Here is a 22,990-nt window from a genome sequence, read left to right as displayed (position 1 = left end):
AGCATCCATGTAATAGATTATCATTCAGCCAGAATGAGGTACTGACACTTGCTACAACATGAAGGAACCTTGAAAACACTATGATGCTAAGTGAAGGAAGCCAGGTGCAAAAGACCACATGTCACATTATTTCATTCATGTTACGTATAGAACTGGGAAATCTAAGTATAGAGATAGAAAAGAGATTAGTGGTTGCTTAGGGCTGGGATGGGAGAGTAAGAGGGTGGTAGAGGGAAAATAGCCAAAGATATGAGATCTTTTCTTGGAGGTAATGACATTTTCTAAAATTAACTGTGATGATGGTTTCATATATCTCTGAGAGTATACTAAGAGCTATCTAATTGTGAACTTTAAATGGGAAAATCTATGATATGTGAATGATAATTCAATAAAGCTCTTTTAAAGGGTTTTGCCATGAATACCTTACATAAGAGAATACATTTCCCCTCCTGTCTTTGTATGGAACCTATGGCCCTGTTGATCCTAAATGAAGACCTCTATGACTTCCAACCTCCTTCCCACCACTCAAAGATTGGTGTTCGTCATTGATTAAATGGCATTTGGAAGGTGACATATTTCCCTGGTTTATCGATTTTTGTATACTACCTTTGGATATATTTTAAATGTCTATTACAGAGAGGGCATTTTATTGACTGTATTGCAGTTTCACAAACTGCATTTTTAAAAAGTTAATGTTTTTCATGAGGCACCTAAACTTATCTTTGTTCAGGTTGCATATACATGTAAAATATTCCCTTCCTTACCACTCCAATAATAGACATTTGATTAAAATAGAGGAGAAACCCGAGGAGCTTACCTAGCTTTGAATCTCTAGAAATTAAAAACTGTGAAGTGAAAATCATAAAATGTAGAGCTTTCCTTTTTGTTAAATAAGGACAATTTAGACAACAACTAACCAGGTGGGGAAAGAGAACTAGTGGAATGGGTGAAGTAGACCTCCTCTCTGAGCAACCCAGCCTGATAACCAAGTTTGGTATTGAGTGTAGATGCCTCAACTTTGTGAGATCTGCTAGCAATCTCCCAGAAACTGTGAAGGCCTGTTAGCAATGCTAACTGGCAGGCACATCATTTCTGCCTGACAATCAAATCCCAAAGTTGGAATGTCAAAACACTGATTTAGCTATGGAAAAGTTTAGGGGGTTTGTTTGTTTGTTTGTTTTGTTTTACACTGGGTTTCTTTTCAGTTGTTTTGGAAGCAGGGTATATGGAAATGCCTCACCCAGGGTCAGCGGAGTGAAATCTGCATGATTAGCCTAACTTTACTAATGAATCCAGGCGCTTCCTGTATATGTCTGTATCTTATGAAAAGAGTTGAGTCAGAGACCCATCAAGCCAGTAAAACTGCTGAATGTGAATAATCCTCATAAGGAATCATTGGCGTGTGGGCAGGCAGGGGTTAATTAAGAGGCACTGTGTTCTGGCCTCTGACACAGACCGGCTGTGTGGTCTTGGATAAGTGACCCCCTCACCTTTAGTTTCCTCATTTGTGAAATAAGACAATTGAATGACACTGTTTTTACTAGGATTCACTCCAGCTCCAGCCCTGTGATTCCACATGTTCTCTCCTGCCAGTGCTGAGGTCAGCAAAGTGTTCCCTGGCCCAGGTTACCTCCCAGCCCAGCCCTGCTTCTGTTTGGTAGTACTGAGCTGTACTCTGTGACTTCCTATTTTCCTAGCTGCATGCTGCGACACAGAGCTGAGAACAATGTTTGAACCATAGGGCATGAATAACTGAGAATGATCCCTTCAGTGACAAACTATTCCTACCTGGGCCTGGAGTAATGATTTTTTTGAAGGGAGTGTCTCATTAAGACTCCTCACAATTTTGGAAAGCTCCCGCTGACTGGCTAGGAAGGAACACAGATGCCTGGGGGGTCAGCTGGGGTTAAAGCACTGGCATTCCAAATCTGCACCTGGAACAGCCAGGTGGATGAATGATTAACCCAGGAGTCAGTTGCTCAGTGAGTGGGACGGAGAGGGTTGGTAGACCTGGCGGCTGGGTGCAGAGGGTGCCTACAAGAGCAGGGGAGAAAGCTGAAAACAGGATTGGTTTTCAAACCATAACCAGAGAAATATATTTTCAAACCATAACCAGAGAAATATATTTATACATAAATGTGCATGCATGTAAATGGAGTTGTTTTGTGGTTATACCTGCAGGTTTTTTGTCACTAGATTTAGAATATTTTCTCTTTCACAGACAAATGCATACACATCACATGTTTTAATGACTGGAACATTTAAATCAGCACTCACAAGTAGATTGAACTGCAAAGCATGCTTTTTAAAAACCTTGTACAGGAAGAGAATAGATACAGGAAGGAAGGGGCAAACGTGTTGCCCACTTGGGGGTGGCTTGGTGCTGTTGGATTTCTGGAGGGAATGATGCAGCCGGCTGGAAAGGTGCAGCACAGACAAGCGCCAGGAAGTCAACTCAAAGTCAAAGGAAGAAAAAAGGGGTTCACACCGCGGGGTGGCCGCCCCCTCCTCCCCGCACACTGTTGTGACTGCACCTGCTGCATGTGACCAGTGGGCACTGAAGGCACAGCAGCCACAGCAGTGGTGACGAGGCAGCCGCAGCCCTGCCAGCTCCCGCCCAGCTCTCATTGAGAAAAGGGAGCGGGCGCGGAGGAGGGGAGAGGCTCCCTGCAGCGCTGGCTGCCTCTTCCGAGGACCCAAGGCGTCTCCAGGAATGGGCACTTGACTGTTCTGACGTGGCGATTCCCTCGGGAGCCCCCGGAGTTTGAAGACGGAAGGGAAAAGGGAGGAGAAGCCTGCGGAGAGCGTCCGAGGATGAGGGGTGCTCTAAAAGGGACAGGGCGGCCCTTTGGAAAGAATCCATCACGCACTTCTGGAGAAGGTGTCATTATTTGTCTCCCCTGTTGCTCAGAGGAAAGGAACCAGCAAGGACGGCCCTGACGCATTCCTCAGGGTCCTTTTTGTCACTGTTGCTCTGTCCCCTTGCACATGGCTATTTGCTGACCTTTCCTGAAGAATCTCAGTGCCCCCAGTTCCAGCTGAGAAGACAGTTCTTAATAAAAAAACAAAAATCCTGCTGTCTGAATGGGAGGCGCAGCTTGCTTGCTGCGGTTCTTTTTGCTGTGATATTTTGGAATGGCTGCAGAAATTTAAAAAAAAAAGAAAATCCTTAAAAACTCTCTGGATTAGGCAAGAGAAAAGGAAGTGTGTTTTCTTGTGCCAAAAAGGAGTGAATGAGAGGTGGTAACGTACCCCTGTTTCAGGACTTGGAGGATAAAAACCTATGAGTTGTAGGAGTCAGCACTTAAGACCTGACAAATAAACAAACATGAGAAGGAGTGGCTGTGGGGTATCCTACCGAGGCAGGTCTTAAAGGAAGCTGAGACTGTCCGAACTTTGGGCCTGTATGATGCCTGAAGACCGAAATGTGGGGGGGCGCCCCTCAGGTGCCTTAGCATCAACTCCTTTCATTCCTAAAACTACATACAGAAGAATCAAAAGATGTTTTAGTTTTCGGAAAGGTAGGTAGATGATATGTTAATGTCCTTTTTAAAAGTATGCATATGTTCTCTGATGCTTTAAAGTTCAGTTTATGCTCAGATAAAATGGGAGTCTGGAAACCAAGAGATTAGAACTGTGCAGAAGTGATTTGTGTGCGTCTTTGCTTGTCTAGACTGATTTTTCAAGGTGCAGATTGATCTGTTTATTACTGCCTGCGAATAGTCTAGGTAGGTGGGGCTTACAGAATGGTGGGGATCTAGAGTGATTGACTGACTGATGAAGAAGTAAACAGGCTGAGCTGACCATCCTAATGGGAGGGGCCACGACCACCTTGGGCTGTTCCCAGACCCAAATCAAGCAGCCATGTTGCTCCACATTGAAATGGGTCCCTCTCAACTCCCGTGTGTTCTCCCATCATATCGGTTTGGCTCTGACCGCCTGTGCTTGCCTCACCTCCCCTGCTGAGAAAATGTTAATAATCAGGTTACTTGTTGTGACCTTTGCCAGAGGCTCTCAGCCACACTGAATAACACTGATTAGAAGTAGAAGTCACCTTGACTTCCCAAAGAGGTGGCATTGGAAGGGGCCAAAGCTAGGAACTATCAGAAAAAAGGCATGGGGAAACTAAGGCATTTCTGAAGCAATGAATGAAGGGAGAGTTAAAGAGCACAGCATAGGTAAAATGAATGTTTTTAGAAAATGATGATGTATCAAAAGATTTTAACATTTTATTTTGCTTCAAAATGGGAATAATAAATGGAATGATTATCTAAATTGGAACTAGGTAATTATCACTTTAAGGTTCTGTACAGAGAGCTAATTTAATCAGGAGCTGATCTGAGGAACGTCCAAGGTCATTCTTTCTCCCTTTTTTCTTTGATCTGCCACCTATTAACTCCCTCTACTTAGTCACCAACAACAACAACAAAGAGAATTAAGAAAAGTCACTTATATAAAGAAAAATATAGTGGGAATTTTTTAAAACTAAACCTTGTTCCTTCTGAGTCTGACCCTTTGAGCAGCTAAGATCTGGCTAGGATCATTAGCATATATTATCAGCAAGGAATTCAGGTGTTAATTTTTATTCCTCTCTCATCCATAAAGACAATTAAATGTACGTGTCTCACATTTTAGAGAGTTATAGAGATTTCAGAACAGGGTGATAGAGCACAGATTAGGGTTACTGTGAGGCTGTAGCACCAAGAGAGAAACAGACAATGATAGAAAGTGAAGACTAGAAACTAATTGCTTGCAAGACATTTGCTCTTCTAATTCCCTCACCTCAGACACTAAACCGGGTTGATCCAAATACCAGAGACAGTCTATGTTTCCGGGTTATTGCTCTTCGTCTGTAATATGAGACGTTCTGGGGACAATTAATGTATTTTTGAAGCCTAGAGCGAGGTCTTTATTATCTTTATCACCTTTTTCTCCTTTAATAGTGGAGCATAGCAGATCTGCAAGCATCCTGGCTAACAGGGCTGCCCCTTCCTCCTTCTTCCCTTTCTCCTTAAACACCAGCGAGGGGAGGCAGAGCCTGCAAAGGGGTTCCCCTGGGCTGGCAAAGGCAGTCACAGGAGTGGGAGCAGCTTCTGTCTCTCGTCTCCTGTGGGCTATTTTTAAAGCATTGTCCTTCCCTCCGCAAAATCGCAGTCATCTGAGGAATGCTCAGCATCTGAGTCAAGGATTAACAGATTTTTAATTTACAGAGCTGCATTCTGGTTTCTGTCAGAGCATAAAGGGGAGGAGGTGCGGGAAGCATTCAGCTGCTGGAAGTTTTCTTTCCTTTTCTCCAGATCCAGTCAGTGCACACGGGCCTCCCTCAGCCCACTGGCTGCAGGAGCACAGGGAGCAGGGACCCAGTGGGGCTCCTGGAGGGCAGGGGTGCAGGCTGCTGTCCTGCTGTCTCCTGCTGCTCTAGTCACTCAGGTCAGCAGCAGCCAGCAGCATGGGCTGTTTAAGGTCTGGCACTGAAAAGAACGAACTTTTCTTTCAGTCCTGGATTCCCAAGCCATGCCACCTTAAGAAGAGAGGGTTCCTTTGTGCTTTGTTTAATTTCCTGGGCACTCAAGTAGTTCAAGAAGTGGACCTAGTTTCTGAGTTCCTCTCCCAAGCCGGTTGGAGAGCATCAGCTTAAGGCATTTCAGTGAAAGCCAAAGGGAGAGGGCAGGAATCATGGCCGAGAGCCCAGAAGTAAGAATGGTGACGTGTCTGCTGTTCCTGGTCCACATTTAGGGCATATTCTTGACTGTTGTCAAGGGCAGGCGGACGGAAGAAACACCCTCAGGATGAAGTGTGGCGTTGAGTCCACGTGTCCAGTGCCCTGGTGGTATTGGAGCTTGCATGCTATGTGAGCCGTAACTACCTTCTCAGGGTTCCTTTTTCTTCACACTCTTCTGTCCTTGTCATCTTTCTCTGTCTTTGTTTAGGTACTAATACAGGTCACTGAAAAGATTTCCCAGTGGTTTTAAAAATCTAGGAAAAACAAACACCTAATAGGCAGGAAGCTGGGGATAGGGGTGCTCAGTGTTTATGTTCCGGTGAGATAAAGATTACAATGTGTTTTTATTCTCTTGATTTTTTTTTTTTTTTTTTGCCTCCTTAAGACTAATATCTAATATGCTAAGCAGAACCAGTCTTTTGATTCCCTGGGGGTGGGTAACACTTGGGATCATGAATATTAGTGTTAATTTCTAGTTGTAATAGGCTGGTTGATTTAAAGTTATTGTGATCATGGGAAAGACTAAAGTAAATTTTTAACCCTAACTTTAGCTTGTTGTTTGATTTGTTTTGTTTTTGTCCTGAGTTGCCCTGTTCTTGGAGATAAGTCATCATTCATTTTCCGGTGCTTTCCCCCTCTCCCCCCGCCTCCCGCTTATACATAACCACTCAGCTTCTTCCTTCTTTGTATGGTTTCAGCTCCATTTCTTCCCATCATCTTAGTCCCCTGTGTCTCTATTGCTTCATGCACACAACTTACTTTAACCTAAAAAGTGGCTCTTCAAGACAGCACCCATCCTTACCTCTTTCCATCCCCAACATTCTTCACAAATTCCTACAACATACAGTCCATTTGTGTGGGGTTTTTGTTTTGTTTTTGTTTTAACACTGAGAGAGATACATTGATTGGTTGCCTCCCTACCTGAGCCGAGGAACCTGCAACCAAAGTATGTGCCCTTGACTGGGAATCGAACTGCAACCCTTTGGTCCACAGACCAATCCTCCAAACACTGAGAAAAACAGGCCAGGGCCATGCAGTCCATTTGTAAAGCATCACCTAATAGGTATCCCTAAGCAGTACTGTCAGCGGCATTCCACAGCTGAACATTTTCTTGACTCCAGGTTACATCTAAAGGAAGTCCTACCTGTTTCATATAATTATCAAACCTTCTAGCCAATTCCAACTATTCCTTAGAGAATAAACCCCAATTCTCCAGAATGCCCCACTCCTTCTCCCTAAACACATCTCTACATCACCTCTTTGCTTTTGTCCACTGTGTCCTCTCTGCTATGATGCTCTCTCTACACTGTTGTCTATCCAAACTTTTCAAGATATTGCTAGCTGTTGTTTCATCATCCATTATATTACCTTTTTTGCATTATGTTATAATGATATTTTTCTTTATTGTTGACACTATTACAGATGTCCCCATTACCCCCTCACTTTTGCCCACCTCTACCCAGCCCCCACCCCACACCCCCTCTGGCCATCACCACACTGTTGTCTATGTCCATGGGCTAAGCGTACATGTTCTTTGGCTAATCCCTTCACCTTCTTTCATCCAGTCTTCCCCATCCCCCACTCCTCTGACCTCTGTCAGTGTGTTCCATGTATCCATGCCTCTGGTTCTATTTTGGGATCTAATGAACATGCATCATACTCTTTACCCTGCAGCCCTTATATTTCATATATGCTGCATTTTGCCACCTTATCTTCATAGCCATCTTAAGACGGCTCCCGCGGAGTATGCGCAATTCACGCGAGCCGACTTAACTCGTTTCCCGCAATCCAAGTGTTAAAGTGCTGTATGCACTTTTGTAGTAGAAAAAGAGAGACATTTACTTATTCCCAAAGTGAGAATGGTAATAGGTCTGCTCAATTAAGGATTCAAGATTTATGGCAAACAGTAATATTCTTATCTAAATTTTCCTGCTAGTCTCTATAGGCTATAAGGAATTAAAGCAAATGTCTTTATAATGTTGGTGGATAAAATCAACATGTTTTTAAAGATTATTGTATGTTGCTCATGTTGTAATTACACTTATGGAAATTGACTTGTTCAACAGATTGCTACTATCCAAATCCATATAATTTTATATGGTGCTATAAATGAAGAGCTCATTAATTCATATATCAAAGTTTTATGGAGCATCTACCAAGTGGTGCTGGGGATGTGTTCACAGACTCTTTGGGGATTTAAAAAAAAACAGAAATAAGTAATTATAATAAGCAATACATTGAATTATAGGCAATGTCTGAGGAGCTCATGAACAAAAACTTGACTATGGGCTCATTTGCAAAGGCAGTGATTTCCCTGAACTACATGAAACCAGATTTAGTCTTTGGAAGTTACGAAAAGACACTTTCTCCTGTATGACCCTAAAAGACTGGTCATCGCTATGCAAAAGTTTGTCTGAACTGAATTAACATAACAAGTGGGAAGAGGAAGTATATGGACCCGCATTTGTACCCCAGATCTGCCACTTTCCAAATGTGTGACTTTAGGTCACCACACATCTCTGAATCTGTTTGTAGAAGAGCAACCTCCTTGTAGAATGTCTGTGAGTGTCATGAAAAAATGCATGTAAATTGCATGGCTTGTACCTAGATGTAAACGGTGTCTGTAATTACTCTGCTGGTGTAAGACCTAGGCCACTGGGTCACTATGTTCACATTATTACATTTACCTTTTCCAGGCCTTTATTTTTCTCCTTCCTTTCCCACTCTGACAACAAAAAGAGTCAAGATTCTGCCAAGAATTTATTGGTTATTACAGACTCTGAGCTCCTTTGGTTACATTTTCTATCATATAAGATTTGTTGGCTACTTAGGAAGTGCTGATGAGTCTGAAGTAAGCCTTAGTTGGTTTTGCTTCTATACTAGTTTGGATGTCTTTTATTTTGACTTCTCCATTTACCATGGGTGAATGTTCACTTTCAATAGAAAAATATTATAGTCCTGGTACCAAGACTTATTCTGTTACCAGGTTTACAGTAGCAGAAGAATAAGTAAAAGCAAATTCTCTCTATGGCTCAGCATGTGATCTATAGGAAGGGAGGAATAGTGAACTCTGAAAAATAACTGATAACAAAGAATTGGAGCAATAACCAAAATGCTTTTAAACTTCTGGTTTCTTGTCAGCAAACAGGATTTTTTTATTTTCAAGTTTTTATAGAAATCAATGCCATAACCTGAGAACTATTGATGAGTTCCCTTTTACTTTGAAGTTATTCATATATTTCCTATAATTGAGGAGGTAAAATACTTTGCTTCAATGAACTCATTAATCTACAAATATTTACGGAACAGTCAGTCCTTACTCACTGCAGTATTAAGTCCCAGGGATAGAAGCAAGAGAGTTTGCCTATGTGTCTTAGCCAGTTCAGGTTTCTATAACAAAATGACAGAGATTGGGTAGCTTGTAAACCTCAGATATCTATTTCTCACAGTTCTGCAGGCTGGAACTCTGACACCAGGCCAGGATGGCTGCATTCTGGTGAGAGCCCTCCTGCAGGTGGCCAACTTTCAGCCTCCTGCTGCATTCTCACCTGACAGAAAGGGAAGGAATGAAAGAGCTCTTTGGGATCCCTTTTATAAAGGCACTAATCCCATTCATGAGAGCTCTGCCCTCTTGACCTGATTAGTCCCCAAAGGTCCCAGCCTCCTACTACCATCGTCTCAGGCCTTGGGTTTTCAACACAGGAATTTTTAACAGACACATTCAGATCAGAGCGACATGGTAGAATAGAATGTGAATCTTGGAGTCCTTCAGATCTGATGCCACCCCATTTTATTCCTTGTGTATATGGCATCATAAGGATTACCAAAGCCTCTCTGAAGTTCATAAGATATATAGTATACAACTGTTTTTCAATCTATCTAATAAAGAGGGAATATGCTAATTGACCCTCACACCATTGCAAAGATGGTGGCACCCACAGCCAACAAGGAGGGAATATGCTAATTGACTGCCCCGCCCTCAAAGATGGTAGTGCCCACAGCCACAAGATGGCCGGCAGGGGAGGGCAGTTGGGGGTGACCAGGCCTGCAGTGGAGGGTAGTTGAGGGGGACCAGGCCGGTAGGGGAGGGCCATTAGGGGCCATCAGGCTGGCAGGGGAGGGCAGTTAGGGGCAACCGGGCCAGCAGGGGAGGTCAGTTAGGGGCAACCAGGCCAGCAGGGAAGGGCAGTTGGGGTGTAACCAGGCTGGCAGGGGAGGGCAATTGGGGGCTACTGAGCCGGCAGGGGAGGGCAGTTGGGGGCAACCAGGCCGGCAGGGGAAGGCAATTGGTGGTGATTGGGCCAGCAGGGGAGCAGTTAGGCGTCCATCAGGCTGGTGGAAGAGTGGTTAGGGGGTGATCAGGCTGGCAGGCAGGCAAGTAGTTGGGAGCCAGCAGTCCCAGATTGTGAGAGGGATGTCAGATTGGAGGGGTCCCAGATTGGAGAGGGTGCAGGCTGGGCTGAGGGACACACCCCCACCCCCAGTGCACAAATTTTGTAAAATAATAATAAATGAAAACTAATTCTCTTACTATAATAATAGTGGAAACACATTCCTCTTTTGACTACTAAGGGACTAGTTGAGTACAGAGAGTCATCTAAGGAAATTCTTACACAGCAATGTGTTAAGAAATCAAAGAAGAAATATATCAAGCGTTGCTTCTAGGATGGGGGTGAGAGAATGGTAATAAGTCTTAATTAACACAGGAGATGATATAAGTTGCATCTTGCAGGATAAATTTTTCTAGGCTAACTCGTGATTGCAAGTCTTACCTTCTAGAAGGAAGCAACAAATTGTTCAGTATAGTTAGCATGTTGTTTGTGAAGAAGCCGCGGAAATGAGGGTGGATATGGCACAGTGCCTGGCACACAATGGATGTCACCTAAACATTGTTGATGGAAAAAGACAGTGGAAAAAGACGGAGGTCACATTGGGGAGACTTTGTATTTCATGCAAAGGAGTTTGGTTGGCCAGTGGCAGGCACCATTGGAAGAAATGCAGCAAAAGAATGGCACGATCCGATTTAAATACTATGAAGGTCACTGTGGCAGCACTTACTAGGATTTGGGACTTTACAAAAAGTCATTTAGGAGCCGAAACCGGTTTGGCTCAGTGGATAGAGCGTCGGCCTGCGGACTGAAGGGTCCCAGGTTCGATTCCGGTCAAGGGCATATACCTTGGTTGCGGGCTCATTCCTGGTGGGGGATGTGCAGGAGGCAGCTGATCAATGTCTCTCTCATCGATGTTTCTAACTCTCTATCTCTCTCCCTTCCTCTCTGTAAAAAATCAATAAAATATATTTAAAAAAAAAAAAGTCATTTAGGAAATATTGAGGATCTAGCCCATTGTAGTAGTAATGACCCTGGAAAGGACAAACCTGGTGCGTGAATGAGGGTAGTTGTTGGGGTCCCAACAGGTAGTGAAGGAGGGAGGAATCTAGCTTGGCTCTCAGATGGCACTTCCATGATTTGGGGGGTGTATCGCTGGAACTGATAACTAAAATCAGAACTATAGGAAATGGAACAGGTTTTGAAGAAAAGATTAGTTAGCCAGTTTTAGACATTTTGAACCTGAGATATCCATGTTGAGGGTTCTAATGGGCACTTAGAAATGTAATGCTAGAGACCACAGAGTGGCCCAAATTGAGACACAGATCTGGGAATAATTGATATGCAGTGAAATTAAGTGGAGTCCAGCAAAAGAATTGTGACAAGTAAGGTGAAAACAGGGCTGAGGACATAACCCAGGGAACCAGCAAACCTATGAGAAGGGGGAGTAGGTAGCATATCAAAAAGGAGACTGGGAAGAGTATTCTGGAAGGCAAGAATTATGTGACATGTGAACAGTATCAGGAAGAAGAGTGAGATTGATAATTTTAAGGCGAGTGGGACATAAAGTATTACAAAAATAAAATAAGCTGTCAATGATTTGGCAACTAAGAAGTTGCTAAAAAAGCTCTTTTATTTATATTTTTAAATATATTTTTATTGATTTCAGAGAGGAAGGGAGAGGGAGAGAGAGATAGAAACATCAATGAGAATCATTGATCAACTGCCTCCTGCACACCCCCTAGTGGGGATCAAGCCTGCAACCCTGGGCATGTGCCCTTGACTGGAATCTAACCCGAGACCCTTCAGTCCGCAAGTTGACACTCTATCCACTGAGCCAAACCAGCTAGGGCTAAAAAAGCTATTTTTTAAAATATATTTTATTGATTTTTTTACAGAGAGGAAAGGAGAGGGATAGAGAGTTAGAAACATCGATGAGAGAGAAACATCCATCAGCTGCCTCCTGCACACCCCCAACTGGGGATGTGCCCGCAACCAAGGTACATGCCGTTGACCGGTATCGAACCTGGGACCCTTCAGTCCGCAGGCCGACGCTCTATCCACTGAGCCAAATCGGTCAGGGCTAAAAAAGCTATTTTAGTGGCATGGTGGTATCATAGGCCAAAGTGCAGTAGGTAAGCAAGAAGATAGAAAGGGATGGACTGAAGCCAGAGTAATTCCTTGGATACTAGGAGCAAAGAGAAAAATTACAGGATGCAGAGAGTCCAAGATTTGCCTTGTATTTGTTTATTTGTTTTTAGGATTAATGGAATTTGAATATATCTATCTGATCACATTCACTAACTTCACTGGCTGCCTCTAGCTATTTGGTTTATAAATCACAGTAAAGGAGGAATCTCACAAACCCTGAAGGTTGCTTAGATTTCTCTTCTCTCCCTTTCCCTCCCCCGCCCCCTCCCCCTCTCCCTCCCCTCCCCCTCCCTCTCCCCCTCCCCTTCTCCCTCCCCTCCCCCTCTCCTTCTCCCTCCAGTTTAAACAGCCTCACACAGATATAATAAGTTCACCTGTGTGGTTTTCTTTCTCAGTCCAATGAAAACTCATGTCCTCGGTAATGCTTTATGGCACCAACAATGTTCTTTTAGGGGAGGTATGCATGATGTACTGTCATCACCCCAGAAATTCTGGCAGAATTTTATCAGGGAGTATGAAACCTCACTGGGAATTTACATGGGCATAGCGGGAACTATTTGCAGACTCACTTAACAGAGAATATTCCTTTAATAATCTATTAATCAATATGTCTTTCCTGTGCTGCTAGTTGGGAATAGCTCATAACCTTTGTTCTTTTTTATTAATTTTAAAATTTAAAGTTTCACTGCTCCCTCAAAGAAAATCATAAATAAAACATATTAAAAAAATAATTTCCCTCCTCACTTTCCTAAAAAAAATTATTATACAGGAGGTTAACGCACGCCAACCATGCAAGCCAGAGACATTTGGGACATCCTGTTTTCATGTTACAGAATGGGAAGTGTACATCTATTATCATTCCTATCAAGGCTAGATCTAGAGGAGAAAATATGATTTCCCACAGGAATTTCTAAATACATGTTACTACTGTCTACATACCGTAACACTCACATATGATATTGCTAAATAGGCATAGGTCTTCACATAAAAAAAGAGTCTCCTTGGGTAGCATACTCATAAATATTTAGAGTTTTTTGCTTCATTCTTTATTTTTCTGACCTTCTCATAAATTTACATTTTCTCAGCAGAAATCACCCATCCTAGATGACAACAAGAACTGAGGTAGGCAAGCTAGCAAGCTGGCAGGTTACTTCCTCTCTAGCTCAGTTTTTAGTCATTCTGCACACTTCGCAGCACTATGTTATAGCTGCTGTGTTATACCAACAGAATGACTCTGAATCCGACAGCCTCGAACAAACCTGGCTCCACCATTTACTAGCTGTGTGACATTCAGCAAATTATTCAATCTTTCTATGCTTTAGTCTCCTCCTCAATAAAATTGTATGTTGGTGGTGCTTTCCTCACAGAGTCCTGTGAGTGTTAAATGAGAGAAATGCTGATACGCTGCATGGCATACACAGGGACAGTTCAGTCATTACCACATTGGAGCACAGAAAAGATATGCTATTTTACTCCCTTTTGCAATTTAAAATAATTCCCCACTCATCTCTGGGGTATTACATAATTTGAACATGCAACAGGTATTTTTCTTGAATTTGATTCTGTAATAATGTGAGGTACCAAATGTGAAATGCTTGCTAGCATTCCAATCTTTCTTTTTCCTTTACATTGAGTTTTTAAAGAAAGCATCAGAGTGGGAAGAGATACATTTCTTAAATTCATTGTGATTTTTTTTATTTCTTCAGGCATTTTTGGGCAGAAACTGGAGGAAACTGTCCGTTATGAGAAGAGATATGGGAACCGCCTGGCTCCCATGTTGGTGGAGCAGTGCGTGGACTTCATCCGACAGAGGGGGCTGAAGGAAGAGGGGCTCTTCCGGCTGCCAGGCCAGGCTAACCTTGTCAAGGAGCTCCAGGATGCCTTTGACTGTGGAGAGAAGCCATCATTTGACAGGTAGATTTTAAGATTTTACCTACCATCCTTTACTGAGAAATTCAATCTGAACTGAAAGGATGCAGTGAGCTGAGACATTGTCATTGATGTTGTAATAGTATAGATGATGTTAATTACATGGTCACACAATTATGGATTGTTTTTATTAAGTTGCAGAGTCAAAGATTTGATGTTTCAGATTTCTTTTCTCTTCTGTGCTTTTTTACCCCTTAAAACAGTTGTTTGTTTTTTAATATGTTTTTATTGATTTTAGAGGTGGGGGGGGAGAGGGAGAGATAGAGAGAGTAACATCAATGTGAGAGAAACATCGATTGGTTGTCTCCAGTAAGCACCCTAGACCTGGGACTAAATCCACAACCTGGAAATGTGCCCTGACTGGGAACTGAAGCAGCAACCTTTTGGGGCATGGGATGATGCCCAACCAACTAAGCCACACCGGTCAGGGCCCCCTTAAAAACAATTTTATTGATTATTTTTCTTTGGTTCTAAATTAAAACTGTATTTAACATCGGAAAAGTGAACCTTTTTAAAAAAATATTTTTATTGATTTCAGAGAGGATGGAGAGGGAGAGAGAGAGGTAGAAACATCAATGATGAGAGAGAATCATTGATTGGCTGCCTCCTATACACCCACTACTGGGGATCAAGCCCGAAACTTGGGGATGTGCCCTTGACTGGAATTGAACCCAGGACCCTTCAGTCTGCAGGCTGACGCTCTATCCATTGAGCCAAATAAGTTAAGGTGGAAGAGTGAACTTTTAAAGTATAAGTCTTCTCTTGTTTGATTTTTAAGTTGTTTAAGCTATGGGATATTAAAAATATTGATAAGATTAGGATATTGGCAATGTATTTAAAAATAACTATTTGTTATGATGATAGTAAGAAGCATTAGATTTTAAATAGATGCCTTCATCTTAACCCAAAATAAATTTACAAAGAAACAAGAAGTATGGCATGGTGAAAGTTAGGAAATAATGGAAGTTCCAGAGGAGAAAGTATACAGCAAGTTAAGAATTAAACATTGTTACTATTTTGTGAATTACCTCCTTTCTCTAATTTAGTAGAAAAAAGAAATAATTTTTATCTTAATATTATTAATTTAACACTGTGTAACAAAGATTTTTCCATATTAAGAATTGAAAAATAGGGTTATTTCAATATATTTGACCTTAGTATTTTATTTCAATGTATTTTAACTTAGTATTTTATCAATATATTTTCCATTTATTATGTTAATGTCATGAGTTACATTCTTTGATTTGCAAGTGTGAAAGCGACTTTATATTCCTATGATAAACTATATTTGGTTGTTATGTATTATCCTTGTTATATATTACTATATCTGACTTGCAAATAATATGTTAAGGATTTTTGGACCTATATTGACCAAACATATTTTGTAATGTTTTTGACTAGTTTTGTTATCAGAGGAATTCTGGCCTCAAAATTAGTTGGAAAGTGTCCCCTCTGCCTCTGTTTTCTGAAAAGTGTATGAGTTTGTATTATTTGTCCCATAAAACTTTGATCCAATTTATTAGTGACATTATCTAGTCTGATGTTATTTTTGTGGGAAAAGTTTTTAGATGTGGCTCTTCTAACTTTTTCTTGTACCATTTCATTTATATCTGTCATAAAACTTGTCCATTCTATATAACTTTTCAAATTCATTGTCATCTTACTTTTTGTGTAATGTCTGTAGATTGTTCCCTGTTTTACTTCTGATGTTAGCAACTTGTGACATCCTTTTTTCTTAATCAGTCTCCCTAGTATGTTATTAATATACTAGAGGCCCCGTGCACAAATTCATGCACAGGTGGGGTCCTTAGGCCTGGCCAGAGATCAGGGCCAATCAGAGCCGGGCCAATTGGGGCCTGCCAGCTGGGGAGAGGGGTGGGGTACGGGAGGTTGGCCGCCAGCCCCAAGGAGGGAGCTGGCCCTTGGCCACTCTGGGAAAGAGGTTGTGTCTGCCGCCACCCACTCGCTGTTCCCTGTCCCAGCCCAGGGCCCAAAGGCCCCAGTAGGGTGGGGAGAGAAGGCAACGGCCGCCAGGCTGGGCACATGAGGTTGGCTGTGGGAGCGCACTGACCACCAGGGGGCAGTTCCTTCATTGAGCGTCTGCCCCCTGGTGGTCAGTGCGTGTCATAGCGACTGGTCGACTGGTCCTTGTTCAGTCGTAAAAGCTGCTTAGGCATATATATATATATATATATATATATATATATATATATATTAAACTTTTAAAAGAACCATTTTTAGTGTCACTGATTTTCTCTCTTTTTCTGTCCTCTATTCTGTTCTATTATCCTTGGTGATTGTTCTTCCCCTGGTGATTGTTCTTTGTTTAACCCTGTGGAGTTCTACCCTTTGTGTGTTTATTTAGTATTTAGACCAAAGACTTGGTATTTAGACAAAGATTCAAGAAGACCTCAATGTAGAATTCAAGATTTTTTTTTTTTTTTGGCAAAATGCCCTCCAGCCGCTTCTACCTCCCCAAACTACAACTTCTGTCTCCTTAGCTCAGCAAAACTATTGTTATTTTAAAGTCCTCATCCCGTCCCAGGGTCTGGCAGATGCCTCTGTGTGCAAGCCTGAAGTCATCATGAGACTTATCTCCTGTAATTCCATACTCTCCAAAGTCACATGTTTGCACTGTTTGTTATTCAATATCTTATTTCAGATAGTTAGACTAGCTTTCTCGTTTTTTAGTAGAAAAACTGTTACCTGTTATTCTGTGAAGGCTGTGAGCAGATTCTCTCCTCTGCAGGTCTGAAATCCTGCTGGACAAGTTGTCAGGGCTCCTCTCCTGGGGCTGGGACATGTTTCTAGGTAGGGCTTGGTATGCCCTCTAGTTCTGTTCTCTGAGACTTCCTTCTTTTTCTGCAAGAAATGGCTCCTATTTCTAGTTGACTTATTTTTTAGCCTACTTCCTGCCCATAAAAAAGAAAGTTGGGAATCCAAAGTTTCCTTTCATTTTGAACTGATACTATGTGTTTTTTTTCCCCAAGTTACCACAAATTCTTTTAAAACCTTGGTTTTTATCATCTGGATTATAATCCACTAGTTGAGACAAAGTCACACCCATCCATCTCTATGCAGGCCCTTCGATATTCTATGAGTCAGGCTGCTATAGAATAATCTTAGGATTCTTCTAAATACTTTCGTGTTGCTGAGAGAATCTGTGAGGTGCTGCTTTAATTCTTCTAGTTTTAACAAGGGATTTTGTAGCCACACCCATCATAAAGGTAAACAGAAATCTTTGCCTTCAGTTCTGTCTTACTGGCATCTTTGCTTTATGCCCATTTCTTACTTTGAGAATCTTTTATCAGCTAGAGATACTTGGGGCCACTATAGTTTCTCTAAATTTTTCTTCAAAGATGAATGGTTCCTTCTTTAGCCTCATCAGGAACATTTATTATGTTCTGAATTATGCAGACGATAGTCTTGCTAATTTTTCTACCACTGCTTAGTAAGCATTTACTTTTTCTAGCCTCTAATAACAGTTTTCTCATTTTGCTTCCAGCTCTTACTAATAGGCTCCTTATTGCCTGCCCAGACTCTGCATGTTCCAAGTCCGAGACATATATTTTCAATTTTTGCTGTAGCAGCACCCAATTTCTGGTACCAATGACTATTTCAGGCATCTATTGCTGCATTGCAGACCATGCCAAATTCTTTTGTTTAAAAACAACAGCAATCTTTTCAGATTCTGCATTTGGGCATTGCTGGGCAGAGACACCTTGCCTCCGTTCCCCATGGTGCTTATTGCCTCAATCTTGTGTAGCTGCAAGCTGAATGAAGTATTTAAGAGACTTCATTCAAAGTCTGGTGTCTAAGCGGGGCTGATGGCTGGTTAAGCTTCGCTCTTCCTCTGTGCACTCTTGGATCCTTCAGGGCTTCTCTCGTTAGCCGATTGTTGGAGCTCTTTAAGGGGTATCTCAGGACTCAAGACAAGAGTGGGTAGGCTCAGAACTGGCACAATGTTAGGTTCACTGAATACTATTGGTCAAAAGTAAAGCATAAGGCCAGCTCAGATTTAAAGGTATTTTTATTGGTTTCAGAGAGGAAGGCAGAGGGAGAGAGAGGTAGAAATGTCAATGATGAGAGAGAATTATTGATCGCTGCCTCTTACACACCCCTACTAGGGATGGAGGCTGCAACCTGGGCATGTGCCCTGACCAGGAATTAAACTATGACCTCCTGGTTCACAGGTCAGCACTCAACCACTGAGCCATGCCAGCCAGGACAACTCTTCTTCTTGATGGAAGGTGTGGTATACATGTATGGAGATGAAAGAAATTGACTGTCACCATCTATCTCATTCATTTCTTCAGCAAATAATTTTGGAGTGTTTACTTTGTCTTAGATATAATTCTATGTGGAAAAAGACAGACCAGGTCTATTCTTTTTTGTGGAGTTTGCACTATTTGTGATGGTCAGATAAACAATAAACAGTCAATATATAAATAATTTCTAAGAGTGATAAGGGGTGAAGTGCTAATATGTTAGTAAGTGAAGTGGTGGAGATACACACCTCTTTCTTGAGGATGTAACATTTGGGTGTAGCTTGAATGATAAGACCTAAGATACCGTGGCAGCATGTTGCAGTTAGAACAGCAGGTACAAAGGCCCAGAAGAACATAACTCCACTGTGGCTGAAATACAATGAGTGATGATTAGAATCCTCAGAGATGAGATTAAAGGAGTTGATCCTGTGTAGTCCAATAGGTTATAATAAGACACTTAGTTTTTATTCTAAGTGAAATGGAAATCTATTAAAAGATTTTTAACAAATAAGTTAAGTAATTTTATTTACATGTTTAAAAGGGTCACTCTATAAAGGAAAACTAAATAACAAAAGACTTTCCTTTCATCTTTGTCACCCAGAACTAAAAATGCAAGAACTGAGGATAAAATCCAAATATTATAACCAAGAAATACTTCCATTACTCTTATCATTGTGGAAATTGTAAAGGTTTTAGGAGCTCTGGCAAGGGGCCAGGGATGAAAACCAAAATATATACATATTTCTTATCATATCACAATATTATACTCCAACAACCTGAATGTCCTTGTTTTGATTGTCAAGTTTGAGGCCAGTCATAGGGAGGCAGATATGAATTTACCAGATTCTGCTTATTAAATAAAAAGGATTCCAAGATTTATGAACAGTGAGATAAAAAGAAGAGAGTTACATATTTGTGTCAAAATGTAATTGTAAAGTACACTGGTAGGGAAATAAACAATCTCTAATTTCCCAAGGAGAGTGAGATTATTTTCAGAACCATATTCACATTTTTAGTTAATTGGCTGAGTTTGAAATTTTATATGACCAAGTCCTAGCTCAGGTTTCTGTTTTCAGGATGTGAAGACCAAAAGCCTGGGGACATTTGCTAGTTCAAGTTAATCTCACCAGTGTTCAAAATCAGAATGATTAAAAAAAAAACAATACTTTAAAAATATGGACTATTAGGATTTAAAGCAAAGTACAAAAGTTTTTTATTGTGAAATATGTTAAAGAGCAAGAGTAAATAAATATTTTTCTTCTTTATTTGAATAATGCTTATATCTCATTAAATAGTCAACAGGAGTTAGCTTTCATCTTTATACTTATTAAAATCTGAAAAAATATTCTCAGGAATTCTGCAATGGTAATCTCTCATTTTAATAGTGAGGATTACTATTATTATAGCACTAATATTAAGGCCTAAAATTTGATTTCTAAAGTGAACTTTTAAAATCTATAATAATAAAAGCATAATATACTAATTAGATGGGACAGCCGAATGACTTTCTGGATGTCCTTCTGAATGAAGTCAGGGCTGCGAGGGCTGAGCCCCTTGCACGAATTTCGTGCATCGGGCCTCTAGTAAAATTATAAAACTATAACATGTAAAGTGTTATTAAAATTTAATAAATGTTATTAAAGTCATTTTAAATTATAACATTTTGTATATGATTTATAACATAGAAATATATATGAAGAAAAGGTGACTATTTCAAAATTAAATAACCCAGAGAGTTATTGCTATATATAACATAAATAGATATATATAGACTTAGACATATAGCTATTATTAAAATATATCCTATCTAATAATAGATATTAGATATCTATTAAAACCTATTAAAATATATCCTATCTAATAATAGACAAACATGGTAATTAACCGTACCTCTGACAAGCTTCCCATTGGCTAATCAGGGCGATATGAAAATTAACTGCCAACCAAGATGGCGGCTGGCAGCCAGGCAGCTGAAGCGAACAGGAGGCTTGCTTGCTCCAGTGATGGAGGAAGCCAAGGTTCCCTGCCTGCCGCCGCCCAGCTCTGAGCTGCACTCTAAACAACTATGTTGCAATTATAGAAGCTAAACAATCCCCAGAAACCTGCTTTCAGCCAGCCGGGCATCAGAGCTGGAGTTGCAACAGTGTTTCAATTATAGAAGCTAAACAAAGCCCAGATACCTGCTTTCAGCAGCGGAGGCCTCAGAGCTGGAGCCAAACCTCAGAGCTAAAGCTGGCTCTCAGCTCCAGTGACAGCCATAGAAGGTAAATAAATCCCAGAATAAAAAAAGAAAAAAAGGAGAGGTTGGGAGCTTCAGTCACCCGCCAGCCTGAAAACAGCCCTCAGCCCCTCACCCAGACTGGCCAGGCACCCCAGTGGGGACCCCCACCCTGAAGGGGGTGTGACCAGCAGCAAAGAGCCATCATCCCCTCATCCAGGCTGGCCAGGCACCCCAGCGGGACCCCCACCCTGATCCGGGACACCCTTCAGGGCAAACCAGCCGGCCCCCACCTATGCACCAGGCCTCTATCCTATAAAGTAAAAGGGTAATATGCAAACTGACCCTAACAGCAGAAGGACTGGGAATGACTGGTCACTATGACATACACTGACCACCAGGTGGAAGACGCTCAATGCAGGAGCTGCCCTCTGGTGGTCAGGGCGCTCTCACATGGGAGGAGCTCTGCTCAGCCAGAAGCCAGGCTGATGGCTGCCAGTACAGCTGTGGTGGTGGGAGCCTCTCCTGCCTCCTCAGCAGCGCTAAGGATGTCCAACTGCAGTTTAGGCCTGCTCCCCACTGGCAAGTGGACATCCCCCGAGGGCTGCCAGGCTGCCAGAGGGATGTTTGATTGCCATCTTAGGCCCAATCCCCCGGGGAGCGGGCCTAAGACAGCAGGTGGTCATCCCCTGAGGGGTCCCAGACTGTGAGAGGGCATAGGCCAGGCTGAGGGGCCCCCTTCTCCCCCGAGTGCACAAATTTTTGTGCACCAGGCCTCTAGTGTGTGTGTGTATATATATATATATATATATATATATATATATATATATATGTATGTATGTATTGGAATCACACAATTTTTACATTTTGCCTTTTCTTATTAACATATATCATGAACAACTTCTCATATTACTAAGTAATTTTTAAAAACATGATCTCAAGGACTATGTAATAATTTATCATATTAGTACCCCAGTTTGTTTGATTCCCCTTCTGTTGTTTTCAATGTTTTGTACACATCAGACCTATGCTGACAAGCATCTGTATTCATAAATCAGCCTGTGGTTTTGAAACTATAGATGCATTTGGAAGATAATGTTTTTGTATTTGAATGAGAGAAACATTTTGTCCTGTAGAAGAAAAAAAAAAGACAATAGAGAAAAAGAAATTTGGAACACACACTATTTGAATTTAGAGAGGTTGCCAGCACATGGGCCAGCTTTTATTAAACCATGCACTCTCTCCTCTTCTTTAATTATATTAAACGTTATTTTTCCAATTCTGAGGTCCAAGTTTAAGACTTGCATGTATGCATGACTTAATGTGTTTACAGTTAGATGACATTTTCCCACAGTTTCCTTGACCAAAATGAATTTTGTGAGAAAGGACATTTGCATTGACCTGAAAAATTTTGTATTTTATCAGTTTATGTCAACTCCAAAAAAACCAACAGAAATCGTTTCTATCCATTCTTTCCTTCGTTCCCTTTTTTCTAGTTAGGAATAAAAACAAATTGAAACTCAACATTTTTTTATTCAGCTTCTCCCCTTGGAGAGGACACGATGAAAAACAGAATGTGTAAAATCAAATTAGAAGCCAAGTGTTATCTTGTTCCCAAAGCTCTCCACATGGCATTAGCTGTTAAAGAAGACTCATTTCGGAAGAGTTGGGAACATAGAATCAAGAATGGCCTTGTGGGTATCACTCTCACAGCATTAATTACTCGTCAACAAAATAACTGCGTGCTTACAACACAGCATTCAAGAGCAAGGACAGCAGGCTGTGTGAAGCCAGTGATTTTACACATTCTGTCCAAGAATCCCATAAAACAGCTGCTGTCCTAGGTACTCCAGCTGCCCTCCCACACACCCAGTTCATTCTGCACTCGCTCCTGCTTCTCAGCTTCTCCCCTTTTGTTTATGTTTTCTTTGTTTGGGTGACTGAGTTAGGACCCCTAAACAAACTGTAAGTCTGCAGGAATAAAATGGGGGAAAAAATCCAAATCTGATAATGTAGAAGTCAGAAAAGCCAGACACCTTTTAGTTTTAATCTCCGGGCAGCAATATAGGATTGAACATTACTAAGCAGGGTTATAAAAGGTGAATTTGAAAGTCAGGAGCATTACTGACATAGTAGAGATTCTCAAACATTAGTTTACATAAGAAATACCTACAAAGATATCTCAAGATTCAAATGCCTAGACCCCATTGTCTATCGTTGTGATTTTAAAGATTGAAGGATGCCTAGGAATCTGCATTTAAAATAAATCTTGAGTTGAGTTTATATGCCTGGCCTTCAAACCATAACTTGGGAGATATAGCCTGGACTGTAGGCTACAGGAATGTGGGGTAAAGGGCAATGCTCATTTGAAGTG

At 41.4% G+C, this 22,990-nt stretch overlaps 1 protein-coding gene across 8 annotated transcripts in view; it reads left to right on the top strand.

The window, feature by feature from the left end:
• ARHGAP24 (Rho GTPase activating protein 24) overlaps positions 1–22,990 on the top strand; it is a 554,910-nt gene that overhangs the window by 493,796 nt on the left and 38,124 nt on the right. For 7 of the 8 annotated variants that reach the window (XM_070393355.1, XM_070393371.1, XM_070393389.1 and 4 more), the window contains one exon: positions 13,908–14,115. In XM_070393355.1, the coding sequence (XP_070249456.1) occupies positions 13,908–14,115 (208 nt within the window). Of the gene's footprint in view, positions 1–2,584; positions 3,522–13,907; positions 14,116–22,990 lie in introns of those variants that run through there. The other variant, XM_070393396.1, reaches the window with a different exon arrangement.

Source organism: Myotis yumanensis, unplaced genomic scaffold, assembly GCF_028538775.1.
Source record: "Myotis yumanensis isolate MYYU_CA2020_CCGP unplaced genomic scaffold, mMyoYum1.0.hap1 SCAF_1, whole genome shotgun sequence".
Classification (NCBI taxonomy): domain Eukaryota; kingdom Metazoa; phylum Chordata; class Mammalia; order Chiroptera; family Vespertilionidae; genus Myotis; species Myotis yumanensis.
Note: the sequence above shows the minus strand (reverse complement) of the source record. Positions and strands in the feature narration are given on the sequence as shown.